The sequence below is a fragment of the Amphiprion ocellaris genome, chromosome 12 (assembly GCF_022539595.1).
Source record: "Amphiprion ocellaris isolate individual 3 ecotype Okinawa chromosome 12, ASM2253959v1, whole genome shotgun sequence".
In the NCBI taxonomy this organism is placed as follows: Eukaryota; Metazoa; Chordata; class Actinopteri; family Pomacentridae; genus Amphiprion; species Amphiprion ocellaris.
Window position 1 is genome coordinate 15,988,956 of NC_072777.1, and position 14,052 is coordinate 16,003,007.

General features: G+C 36.2%; 1 protein-coding gene across 2 annotated transcripts; it reads left to right on the forward strand.

Annotated features, from left to right (window-relative positions):
- Positions 1-8,120: 8,120 nt before the first annotated feature.
- Positions 8,121-13,673, forward strand: hlx1 (H2.0-like homeo box 1 (Drosophila)). Of its 2 annotated transcripts, XM_023264382.3 has the most exons (4): positions 8,127-8,762; positions 9,672-9,851; positions 9,994-10,178; positions 12,349-13,673. In XM_023264382.3, the coding sequence occupies exons 1-4, from the start codon at positions 8,318-8,320 to the stop codon at positions 12,664-12,666; spliced, it is 1,128 nt and encodes a 375-aa protein (XP_023120150.1). In that variant the 5' UTR covers positions 8,127-8,317; the 3' UTR covers positions 12,667-13,673. The 2 variants fall into 2 exon arrangements, with proteins under 2 accessions (XP_023120151.1, XP_023120150.1); XM_023264383.3 differs by lacking the exon at positions 9,672-9,851 and having other exon boundaries at positions 8,121-8,762.
- The last annotated feature ends 379 nt before the right edge of the window (positions 13,674-14,052 follow it).

Genomic DNA, 14,052 nt, shown 5'->3' on the forward strand with positions numbered 1-14,052 from the left:
ATCTAACTGCCAGCCTTTAATGCATCTGTTAATAGATTGCTGTAAGTCTTTTAAAATCCTTTTTAAATGTCATTGCTTTGGCATATTTTTGAATGGTTGTTTTGAACCAGATATTCATTGTAATATCAAATCTCTAGCAAATTATTATTTTCCTAGTATTAATTTCTCATTATCTGAGATATTTTAATGACTATAAACTCTCCAATTGTTGCAACAAAATTAATCAATAAGTGGAATTAGAGGCCTTTTATTAAATTAACAGCAATCTACGTATTTGAACACTTAATATTTTGATGCATTTCTGCCACGGCTTGGGTTTCTCACAGCATTGCTCCACACTGCTAGAGGAGCAGCAGCAGGCATAATGATTTGTTATAATGACCTTTTGTGTGTGTCTTCCCCTGCAGTCGGCTGTTCAGCTCAGAACAGGCCAAATGTGATTTAACTGTGTGTACATTAGCACACTGAAGCTGTAGAGAGCCCCAACCTCAGCACAAGAGATGAATTTAATCGGTTTCAATGTAAATAGTTGGCTTTACTCAAAGGCACCGAGTCACCATCATATTTAAAAGCTTCCATTAAAGCAGCCCCTTAGCTTGTTTACAGCGGAGAGCAGCCTCTGGTGAGTGTGAGTAGTCTACCACTCCATGTCCAGCTAATGAGCCCTTATTGCATTCAGCTCTGACCACGTACAGCAAAGAGAGAAAAGGCTGCCTGCACCACGATGTTAAACACATACTAGGATCAGTTCTCCTCACTCGTTCTCTCATATGATCTGAATTCATTTTAAGGGTAATTCCTGAATTGGAAGACATTTGGGCTTCAAAATTTTTGAAAAATGAATCTTCTCTTTTACAGTTTTCTGCTACATATTCATCAGTGATAGGTAATAAACTATCAAAGGTTTGATTGACTCAGCTTGCACATCAATGGCATCATTTTTATTCCATGTTTTATTTGTTGTTTACTAACCCTACTCTAATCACAGTAACAGGGTTGCTAATCCATAATAATGTTAGCTTTTCTCAGGAGTACAAGCTAAATATTTATCTAGCTGTTACTGCTGACCAAGAGGACAAACTAACTGATGGAAAACAATAAAGAAAAAAGTAAAAAGAATTTGTCTTATATTTATTTCTTATATTATATATTATGTATAAGTATATTATCTTATGTCTTATATTATAACAAGAGGTAGAGTGAGACATTCAATCAAGGCTGACAATGTTATGAAAATATGAAAAATAGAAGACAGAGCTTTGCTCTACACATTCTTTTGGAAAACTGTTTGATGATGTTAATTCCAGCATATCATGTGATTCACTGTTTTCTTCTTCCAGTTAACTCATTTAAATTTGCTCATCAGAAGGGTGGGGCAAGAGAAAATGGCATTTTAGGGGGAACTCCAGACATATTTGATATTTTAAAAAATATTTTCAGACATTCTTTTCTCCTATTTTTTTAGATTTGGTCTCAGAACAAGTAAATTTACACAACAATGGCATGTTTTAGTATTTTGTACATGGATTATTTGAAGTTTGATGGGTGAGACGTAAAATGTCTTCAAATTCTGGAATGACCCATAAGCTGTTCTACCCTCCACATTAGACTTTGTTTAGAAGAAAAGTTAACAAATAACCTGGATTGCATAGAAAAATTGAATAAATCACTGAAGCTTGCCCTGAATTTATTCATTTTAGTAACTGAGAGTTTGTCTTTCCACTTGTTCCAATTAAATTACTATGTTTCTTGTTGATGAATTATTTCCTGGGGAGGAAACTGTCGTCTAAAACATCATAAAATAATGAAAAAATGATGGCGATGCTTAAACTGTTTTGTTTTTTCACAAAACAGGAAAACACTAAATGTATGAATTTTACAATAATATTAGAACAAAGAAAAGCAGCAAATCCGCACTCCGTAGTGGCTGGAGATGATGCCTGGGAACTTAAAAATGAATTGATTATAAAAGTTCACCAGTTTTAACAACTTTTTTTTATTGCAGCTCTATATATATATATATATATATATATATATATATATATAAGCACAGAAGGACAGGGGAGAACATTTAGTCACTGGGGGGAGCTACTTGTACATTCAAGGCCTTGACATGCTCAGTAAGGTTTTACAGGATAGCTGTGTTCTAATCTGTGTCTATCAGCTGTTGTAGGAAAACAGTGGGCTCTGTATTCAAAAATAAACCCTAAATGTTTTGATATTTTAATGGTTGTACATCAACATAACACTCACAGCTGAGGATTCATCTAATTAACTGTGATTTTTACGATTTATTCGAATATTTGTAAGACAGTGTAGTATTTAAGTAATGTCTTTTATTGTTTGTAATTACTGTTGTTTGCTACTTTCTACTATATTGTATCTTATTGTATTGTTTTTAACCTATACAAATTAATTAAATCCTGCTGTTAAAGAAAATGATGCATCCTGTATATTAAACTTAGAGTTTAATTAAGAGCCTACATTGTACACTGTAAAAAATGTTTGTAAATTTTACCGTGAAAAACTGTCAAACCATGAGGGTAAAAATTTGTAAACTCTAAAACAGCTTGATCTAGTTTATATAACACCAAATCATCGTAAAAGATGTATTCAGGAGAAAAAAGTATTAAAAAAAATGTTTCTCTTGAAAAAAAAATGCATTTCTCCACTCTTGCATAGTTATTTTATGGAAAAGGGCAAATCAGTATTGTAATTTTTGCACGTTTCTCAAAAGAATACAATTTTTCAAAGTTAAATGTACATACTGTTGTGCTGATTTATTTCATGTAAAAAATGCAGTTTGTACTGATCAAATTGATGTACTTTTGTAGTATAATAACAGACATATGATTTTATATTTATGACATATTTATTTACATATATTAAATGTTAAATACAGGAACCATTGTGCTGATAATGCAAAAATTATGTAATAATAATTGGTAATAACAGGTTACACAATCTTATTTGGTATTTTCATGTAAATTTTCAAGTTTTTAAAGGTTAAAACTTTTTTACAGTAAAATATGAAATTAAGCATTTTTAAACCGTAAAATCAACAATGTCAATGCATTTCTTTACCTTAAATGAAGAAAATGTTTTACTGTAATTTTACGACAGCATTCAGGTAACCACAGCTGCCAGAATTTTACTGTAAAAATGATTTCTTCTTTCTTTTTTTTTTAACAGTGCAGTTACACTATAATTAGTTTTAATATATTCTTGGCAACAATGAAAAGCAAATGACACATGATGGTGATATAATAACATATATACTGAGTGTTTGCTGCATGGTCAGTTTTAGTTTGTGTTTTGACAGTACATTTGGAATACAGGCGCTACAGTTTAAAAAATTTTTTTTTTGCTTTGTCATGATAAAATTCCAGCAGCTGTAGTTGCCACTACTGTAAAATTACGGTGAAACATTTTTTACATTTATGGTAAATGTATCGATTCTGTAGATTTTATCATTTAAAAATGTGTGTCATTCCATATTTTACTGTAAAAAAAAGCAGTTTAAACCTTTAAAATTTTGAAAATTGACATGAAAATACCATATAAACTAAAGATTGTGTAACTCAATATGAATATTACAGCATTTTTCTATTTTTGGCACAACAGTTAGTGTGTTTAACATTTAATATATGTTTTGTTTTGTTTTGTTCTGTTTTAAGCAAAGATGCCAGTTATAGCTGTTCGAAATATTAAAGCATATGTCCGTTATTAACACAAAAGTATGTCAGTTTGACGGGTACAAACGATATTTTTTACATGAAGTAAATGCAAAAATGTTACTTGTTATAAATATTACAACATGTTTCCATTATTCACACAACAGTACGTACATTTAACTGTGAAATAAATGCAGTACTGATGTACATATTATGGCATTTTTCCATTAAAACCTGTGCAAAAATAAGGAATTTTTTTTTCAAGAGGAAAAAATGTTTAAAAAACACAAGGTTTTCTCCCAATTACCTTTTTTAAAATGGTGATTCACTGTCATATAAACTGCATCAAACTGTTCTAGAGTTTTGCAGATTTGTAGGTCATGGTTTGACAGTTTTTCAGCATAAAATTTACAAGCATTTTTTTACAGTTTACATTGCAGTATTTAAGTAAATGTCTTTTATCATTTGTAATTACTGTTTTTTGCTACTTTCTACTATATTTCATCGTATTGTATTTTATTTTTTAACCTATACAACTTAATTAAATCCTGGTGAGAAAGAAAACAAAGCATTCTGTATCTCAAACTAAGGGTTTAATTAACTGAGGGTCTACACTATAATTAACCTTAATACATTCCTGGCAACAATGAAAAGCAAACGACACATGATTAATGCATAATGGTTATATAATACAATATATACTGAATACTGGACGGGGTTACCACAGGACACCCCCAGAGGTTCCTTGTCACTACAGGTGTGGGGCCTGCACAGTGCTATAGGCAGGAGGTCTTATTGTTGCATATATGTGTTCAGGGCCACATAATTGCAACAGTCTTGTTTTAAGTTGACTCTTTTTTTTCTCTCTGTATTCTCCATGGAAAGGATGGCAGCGTGCCGTACAGAAGGCTGTGTACAATGGCCCAGGTCCCATTAAATCTGCGAAGTTCCTTCCCGGGGCAAACATTGCCAGAAATAGTCATCTTAACTTGAGCATAGAGTCTGACGAGAGGGGAGCAATACGTTTCCTGTGTAATGACGGAAATCAGTTAATTATGTCCAGCAACGTGTGATCCAGCAGAGACACAGCCCGAGGTGCTCATTCTGCTTTCTATTCGTTTGATAGGTTTTCCTGAAAAACACACGAGCAATCAGTCACAAACAATAGGCTCTTTCACATTAACCCTTAGATGCACGAGTGATTGGACCCTACACTCTTCCAGAAGTGGGTCAAAAATAAGAATCAATTTGTTTTATGCCATTTTTGTTGAGACTAATAATTTGTATTATATTTTTGTTCACACAACAATGATTTCATGTTTGAAATATGTTTATTTTCCCTTAGTAACACATTTTGATGATGGAAAAAGAATATTACACGAAACTGCATTTTGTGACATGTTTCCATCTTTTCCTCTAGGTGTTGCTCCAAGTTTGTGCACTGAATCACCTCTTGAATGATATTATCAGTGATAAAGAGCTTGGGGTAGTAATACAAATATTACAGTTTCTTTAAAAGTATAAAACGTAACTTAAAAATTTTAATGGAGTGATTTAAAAACATATCTTTTGAGGAATAACTGGAATATGAAATTATAAAACCTTTTCATTACAAAGATATTGCCAGAAAACGACCTCACCGGGTAATTTTTTTTGACCCACTCGTGCATCTAAGGGTTAAAGTGTAGCGCACAATTACACGAATTTGATTTCATCCACAGTAAGCACTCCATAATGATTTGACATTTTGGTTTTGTGTGCTTTTTAAAACCCCAGTTGGCCTCAGTGCAGTGCAGTGCTGCCTCTTCAGCTCATCAGGCATTATAACTGAGCACCCACTGGTGTTTTAGATCTCGAACACCTTCTCATGGATCTTTTTCATAGTGTGCGAGCTGTTAGATATTTAAAAATGTGTCATGTTTTTGCAGTTTTTTTTAGATTTAGAAGCTTAAATTAAAACCAAGTGGTTCATCTTTCTTTAATGTAAATTCTTAAATTGTTAAGTAATTAATGAGGCTGAGTTATGACTTGGATGAGTCTTATACTTTAGTGCGTGGGGCATACCCTATGAAGGCGCACTTAGAGTGGAAAAACACGATCAGGAAATCCGTTGGCTATGAGATGAGGAACATGTATAACATTGTATACCAGTGACATAAATTCTGTGTACTTCAGAGAAAGACAAACAAGATGAGATGATCCTTTATTGTTCTTAATTGACATTGTTACAGTAGCAATAAACATGTGTCTTATTATTATTATTATTATTATTATTATTATTATTATTATTATTATTATTATTAAAAATAATAATAATAATAATAATAATAATAATAATAATAATAATAATAATAATAATAATAATAATAATAATAATAATAATAATAATATGTACAAGGATGAAAATGTACATTAATACGTTATAGACAATAACAATACAAGGTTCAAGATGCAGCAGTGCAAAAAAAAATTGCAGTGCAAATTTTTATTATGGTCTAATGCTGATGATATACTTTTATGTTAACATCAGCCTGATGTTCAGTCTTACAGCACATGGTATGAATGGCCTGCGATAGCGCTCCTTCTCGCAGAGTCTCAGTCTCAAATACTCACTTTAGACTTACAGTAACTCCGGATTTTTTTAGGACAGGTTCAAGTCTCACGTTCCCTCACGTACAGTCCCTTAACCAAAGACAGGAGTCAGTAACGCCACCTGCCATCATCTGTACCGCCCCATGGAGAACTGGCTCGGGAAAAGGATTTAAAGGTAAATAATAACAATCCAGCAGGGCTCTGGTAGAATATTTCAATTTTTACTTGTGATTTACTGTATAATTTGTTTCAGAATTTTCAGATCTGAACCGTAAAATAGCTGTAATATATTGCATTTCATGTTTATTCTTGCTAACTCTTTACTGTCTTTTTGGATGACACAAGCTGTGGATGCACAAATGGAAACTTTTTTTGCGCAAAATAGTGGGAACAGAGAGTTGGATGTATTTGAAACCTTTCTATCTGTTGTCTGGCATACATTTTTTTCTCTGAACACAATTTCTGTTATTGCTTTTCATTCGAAATGGACTAACAAAATATAGGTAAATGAACGTCTCCACCAACTGCGTGGCACAGTTTCTGTAGGGACGCACACCGTGCGTAAAGGCTGATTTCAGGACTGTTTTCTTCAACGCTCACCCCTGAAAAGCTCATCAGCACCTGAAATAACTCGAGGCATGCTGCGCCTGCTTACATCCTCTTCCCTAGATTGTTTTGACTGCATGATGGAGGGTAAATGTTAAATGTCATTTCTAATTTTTACCCGGAAAAGTGTCACTCGAAAACATCATGATAGCAGGCAAAAGTCAGGGTCATCGGCCTTTCCGCCCGCATGAATCAAAACTAAATGAATGCAGACTTCAGAAGCCATTGTTTCAACACATGCGAGACAAACAGGCGATTTGAGGAAGGAGGAGGAGACCCAAACAGTATCAGGGCGCGATAGTAGCAAAGGAAAGATGGGAGTTAATTTTTATTTCACCGTTAAAAACAGACAAAGCATATGCACTCACACTTCCAAACAATAAACTGCCGTTAAAGCTGCTATTATTATTATTATTATTATTATTATTATTATTATTATTATTATTATTATTATTACAGATGCTAAAAATGCGTATTTCGGTCAATAGAGCCACTCGATGATAAAATCTTATTGGCCCAGGCCCACTGTGTGAATCTTGAGGGGCCTTGCGGATGAAGTATCGCCTCTGAAGTTAATTGTGTTTTCGTTTTCGAGGGGAATAGATTTCCTCTGTTTATTATGAGCATGGGGACGGATTTGCGTCACTGTGCAACTTGCAGGTTGAGATAAAGTTGCACAAATATTGAAAAAGGGAAGTTCTAACAGTCATTATAAAGTCGTCGTCCTACCGCCTCCTCTTGCTCCGGAAGAAATAAGGATTTCTGCTGTATCCTAAAATACTTAAACGGGTTCTATTTTAGGGGCATATCTAGCAAGCATATCCGCTCATTTAGCACGAATCACAGCCCATCAAAAACAGGATGAGTGTGCGCTAACAGAGACTGTCCAAGATTTCTATAGGTTATTCGAAATTACTGAATATTTCAATTTAATTTCCCTTTTTGTATTTAAACCTGACAGATCAAAGACTTTCTCGCCAGTATGTGCAGTCTTGTGGCTAATTGTTCACCAATTTCCGAAAGGAAGATTGGTAATTAACGTGAAATCATTGCGTAAAGATGGTTTCGTGTGCGGTCATACGGCTGAAAATGAGGTTCTCTTTAAGTCATCAATCCATCATCTCAAGATTAAATTTGTTCCGAAGTGTCCTGGTTATGCGTGTGTGAGAGAGATCCTGTGTTACACATCACCTTCATTTGCAGGGTGTGATGTGGCAAATACAAAACATCCATTGGCTCAGAAAGTAACCAATCAGTGTCAGCGGAGGAACTTCGGAGCGGAGCTGCAGGGTTTGGATTTCAGAGTTAGGCGATTTTGGCACTTAGATAAAGAGGACGGTCATCTATCCTCCTAAACCGCTGCCCCGTGTTTTTTACATGCCTGTCCGTTTATACACTCCTCTGAGAAACAATACGACGTATTAGAGGCTGGCTACGCGGAAAAGATGTACACGGCTGGGCTCAACCCGTTTTACGCATCAAATTTTAGCCTCTGGTCTGCTTACTGCGCTGGAGGCTTCGCTGTGGATACAATGAAAAAACCCTCATTTTGCATCGCCGACATTTTGCAGGCTGGAGATGCCGAGAACATCCAGGGATCGTCGGCCCTCATGGTGCACATGGGACACCACCACCGCGCTCAACAGGCGCATTCCGGCGGCTCTCCGCTGCGCCCGTCTCCCGTGGCTCCAGAGCCGTCAGTGTACGGTGCCAGGATGAGTCCTGCGTCTCCGTACCACAGACACGGACTACAGCTAACTTCATTCTCCAGGACAGCATTTAACTCCCAACAAGCCCCTCCGCCTTCAAGCAAAGACCTCAAGTTTGGAATTGATCGGATATTGTCTACAGACTTTGAACCAAAATGCAAAGAGAAATCGTCGCTAAGAGGTAAGCAGACATTTTATTACACAAACATTCCCTCCAAAATATGTGGTGTTTATGGAGAAACTTCATGTCCTACCAGCCACAAGTAAAACACTAAACAGGGATGTGGTTTATGTCCTTAATATATTACACACTACCGTTCGAAAGTTTGGGGTCACCCAGATGTAATCCATGAAAACTCACGCTTTTATTCATGTGCTAACATAATTGCACAAGGGTTTTCTAATCATCAAATAGCCTTTCAACACCATTAGCTAACACAATGTAGCATTAGAACACAGGAGTGATAGTTGCTGGAAATGTTCCTCTGTACCCCTGTGTAGATATTCCATTAAAAATCAGCCGTTTCCACCTAGAATAGTCGTTTACCACAGTAATAATGAATAGACTGTATTTCTGATTGATTTAATGTTATCTTCATTGAAAAAAAATGCTTCTATTTCAAAAATGAGGACATTTCTAAGTGACTCCAAACTTTTGAATGGTTGTGTATTTTATATCTTAAAGTACTCAAAGACAAGACAAGCTCATGTCCAAAGTTCAGAACTTGAAAGCAACAATCCAGAAACTACTAATAACTTTGCACTTGTGCAATCAGTTTGTCTCTGCACTGAAAGACTTGTTCCAAGAGTAGTTACACCACAGATAGTGTTCTCTTGTGCGGTTGTCCTCTCCTCACTTGTGCCCTAACAAGAGGTCAGAGGTCAGGATCGACTACAAACAGCAGCAATGCAGCTGGAAGTTTGTTCAGAGCAGCCTGTACATTTAAAGTAGCTTCCCTCTCTCTATTCTTGAGACTATTTCTGATCCTTAGAAAGTGGAGTCCTTAATGTGGTCTTCTTGCAGGTTGCCTGTGTGTCGCTGCGATAACTCTTTGCTGACTGAAGCCCATCATCTCTCGCTTTGAAACAGATCTCACATCCATCGTTAGCTCGAACCGTCAGTCAGGCATCCACGTCCCAATTCAGCCTCCTGCCAGCCAGTACTTCTCCTCCATAGACCCGGGGATGAGCGACACGTCCGCCATGATGAGTTCACTAGGCAGCAGCAGCAGACAATCAGGCCAGCATCAGTTTCAGGACACCTTCCCAGGTAGACATCACATGTAGGACTGTAGCAGACGGGAGATGGCCTGTCAGGTCTCTGGCTTCAGGTGTGAGACCCCTGCAGTGAATGTCCCTCTGATTGTTGAACTGTCTTTGCTTTAACTTGGTGTGCTCCTCCTGTCTTTTAGGTCCATATGCCGTCCTTACAAAAGACACAATGCCTCAGACATACAAGAGGAAAAGGTCGTGGTCGAGAGCAGTGTTCTCAAACCTGCAGAGAAAAGGACTCGAGAAGAGATTTGAAATACAGAAGTATGTCACCAAGCCAGACAGAAAACAGCTGGCTGCCATGCTGGGGCTAACAGACGCTCAGGTAAGCTGCAGGATTAACTCACACAGATTTGTACAAAAGGTGTTTGTTTATTTGTTTGTTTTGTTTTGCTGAATAAACTAATTAATTTATTTCCGGAACCTAAGATTGACTGGGATCTGTAGATTTTACTCAGCAACCCATTGAAAATGAGTCCATGTTAATGATTAATGATGCATATTTATGGAGTTGATGTAATTAATAACTTTATTTTTGGAATAACTTTATTTATATAGCACCCTGAAGAACAGCATCCACAAGGTGCTTTGACAGTTAAAACAGACAATCAAGCAAGACATAAGGAGACAATTAAAATAAATAGTAAAAATGATAGTAAGTTATATGAATAATTAGCTAGATTAGCACGCATATCAAACAGGGGAACAAGGCAGTTTAAAAATTAAAGAATCAGATGGACGGTTAAAAGTTAGAAATTAAAAATCCAAAAATTAGAGCATTAAAGAATTAGAGATGACATCACACCAAAGAACTAAAATTAATTTAGCTCCTACACTTACAATTGTATTGTAAGATGTAGGAGTGGCTGCAACTGTAATATGTACTGTATGTAGTGTGTAGGTGTCTTCTTTGAATGTAGACACACACACACACACACACACACACACACACACACACACACACACACACACACACACACACACACACACACACACACACACACACACACACACACACTGACATTATGAACTTATTTACCCCCATAAAAAATATCCCACAAACAAAAATGTATCAAATTTGGATTTTTTTTTTTTTTAAATTGTTGCATTGAATAACTCTGTTAATTCTTAATTATCAATATCACATGCCAGATCTAAATGCCGCCATCTTCACTAGTTTTGGATTTCACTGTTTATTGAACAGTCAGGCCTATGTTGCTAAACTCTTTCCTCAGCTACCGAAGACGTGAAATGAAAATGAATGTGTGTTGTGTTCAGATTTCTAATCTTCAAAATTTAATAAAACACAAGCCATTACATTTTGCTTGATCCTTATAGGTTTATAGATTCAGCAGGGACAAAAACCTGAAATGTGAAAATAATAATGAACAGGCTGTCATCCAGGCCTTTCATTATACAGGTAGCATCATGTATGTTGCAAACGGACTGGCTCAGCGGCATCCCAATATATGCACCTAACCACTTATTATTTTTTAATAATTCTTTTTTTACATTTTAGAACAGTCAGGTACTGATGTCAGAGAATCACATCCAGAGGTATGTCAACATAAATGCCATAAAATAAAATGGAAACAGATTCTCTTATGTCATGACTATCTGTGATGAAAGCCACATTTGAAAAGATTTTATTGCAGGTTAGCCATGTAGTTGTTGTCATCTGCTACATGTTCTTTTTTTCCCGTATTTGGACATTATGTCATGTCTCCGCTTGAAATAGGCCTCTCCCGCAAAAGCAATATCACTAGGACCTACCGGGCAAAATGAAATACTCCTGACCACAGGTTTGCCTTGAAGTATGTTCAAGGAGTGTTGAGCAGCCCTTTTTTAAAAAAAAAAAAAATCAGTAAGTCAGATAAAAGAATAACCATGACTTATACTTTAAACAGAAAAGTACAATGTAAGATGGCAAGCATCCGACTTGTGGATCTATAACTGCACAAGCCATCAAATCCCCTCAAAAAAAGAGCCTATAAGGGATGAGCTCAAATAAAAGCAATGCTAAAATCATAAACCTAAAGAGGAAAAATATATTAAACTGTCCAAATCAGATAAAACTGCTTTAAGGGATCAAAAACATCACACAGGACTGAGGTGGATAATAGACCCAAAAATATTATTTTTAATACAAAAAACAGGGCTAGTTGAGGAAATACTGCTAGCAATTAAAAAATAAAAAAAATTGTACTAAAACCTAGGTTCTCTATTAAGTTAGATCCACCTGGTTTATGAATGTCTAAAGTAAAACACCCACGAGTTCACATCAAATATTCCAAAGATGTGTTTAAGTGGACTTAATGCACGTTTTCTACAACAAATCCTGCCTCATGTATAAGATATTGTTCAAATTGATGTGGAAATGTAGAAAACATTTCAAGGACTGTGCAAAAAAAAAAAAAAAAAAAAAGATGCAGTTAAATGTGGCTGTTGCTCGTGTTTGGATAAAGTCTAAACGCTGCCTGGCTGTTTGTTTCCAGGTAAAGGTGTGGTTCCAGAACAGGCGCATGAAGTGGCGACACTCCAAAGAGGCTCAGGCTCAGAAAGACAAGGAGAAGGACGACAAATCGGAGAAAAGTCTGTGCGAGTCCGGCAGCAGGGATCCCAAAGAGCCCACCGAGTCTGAGTGTGAGAGCGAGGGTAGGAGCGAGTGCGAATCGGACGAGGCTCAGGAGGAAACGGCTCACGGGCATTTGGACATTACTGAGCACAATAAGACGTGCGTGATCATGAGCGGGAACGGCGCGGAGCCAGCGGCCACGGACACGGACATGGCGGCCTCACAGGAGCTAATATAGAGGCTGCCCGAACAAAAAGAACAAGTCTGCTGTTTTTGATAGAAAAACGACGGTGATATCTCGACACACGTGCAGAGGCAGTGTGAGTTCACTGAACAATTAGCTGTAGCGACACAACGTGGTCCTTTAACCCTTAGATGCACCAGTGATGGGATCTTCCTTCATAAGTGGGTCAAAAATAAGAATCAATGAGTTTTTATACCTTTTTTTGGTGAAGAATAATAATTTATATTATTGTGTTGCATTATATTTTGGTCCACGCAAAACTGATTATAATGTTTGAATTATGTTTATTTTTCAGTTTATGACACATTTTGAACATTTTGATGATTGAAAAAGAAGAATATTACACAGAGCAGCAATAGAAGAATGCCAGTATCCGTTTTGTTGACATTTTCCCACTCTTTTTCTCCAAGTTTGTGCACTTCATCACCTCTTGTAAGATGTTATCAGTGATAAAGAGCTCGGGGTAGTAATACAAATATTCTTTAAATGTATAAAAGGTAACTTAAAAAAATAAATGGAATGATATAATGATATCAGAAACGTGTTTTTTGAGGAGTAGGTGGAAAATGAAATAATAAAAAACTTTTCATGACAAAGATATTGCAAGAAAACGACCTCACCACTCATGCATCTAAGGGTTAACTCGTGGGGAAAATGAAGACTGTTTTATCTGTTCATTACAACACATGGGCTAGAATGAGGAAAACACTGATTATTTAATTTAAAAGACCAACTCGCGGCCTTCTCCAGTGTCCACCGACCTACTGTCGTTTTTCTATCGAGAGCTCCAGTGTGCATTACGTTTTCCTCATCCGAAGGAAATATGCGGTTGTGAATTTTTAAGGTTTTGAACCACTCGCTTGACGTTAGAAATGAAATCACGACAGTGTTCATGACGGCAGTGTTTTGTTGTTTTTTTGCTTTTGATGTATAGTTGTGCTATTTGGTAATAATAATTTGCACTGAAAATGTTGTAAATAAAATGTTTTCTTACTTTGAAAGTCGCATTATTGTTACATTTGCAGTAAAAGCCGACAAAATGAAAAGAAAAGCAGCAATTGAGCTTGAATTTAAAGGAGAAAAAAACACCAAAATGAAGGAAAATAGACGAGTGATAATAGCTGCTGTTTAATATGTTGATTTATTTAATGAGAATAAAATAAAAGAACTATAAATAATTACAAACATCACAGATTACATACAGGCATGTGTGCATCAGGCTTTCTAATAAAAAGATTGTTGTTGATCACACATCTCTGTGATAAATGTAGAAACCCTCAGGCCTCCTCCTGTAACTACATTAATGCAGCTTTGTGAACTAAGGTTCTCCTCAAGACGCCGTGGCTCTGGCAGCGCGAAACAAGAGGGTAATTTATAGTT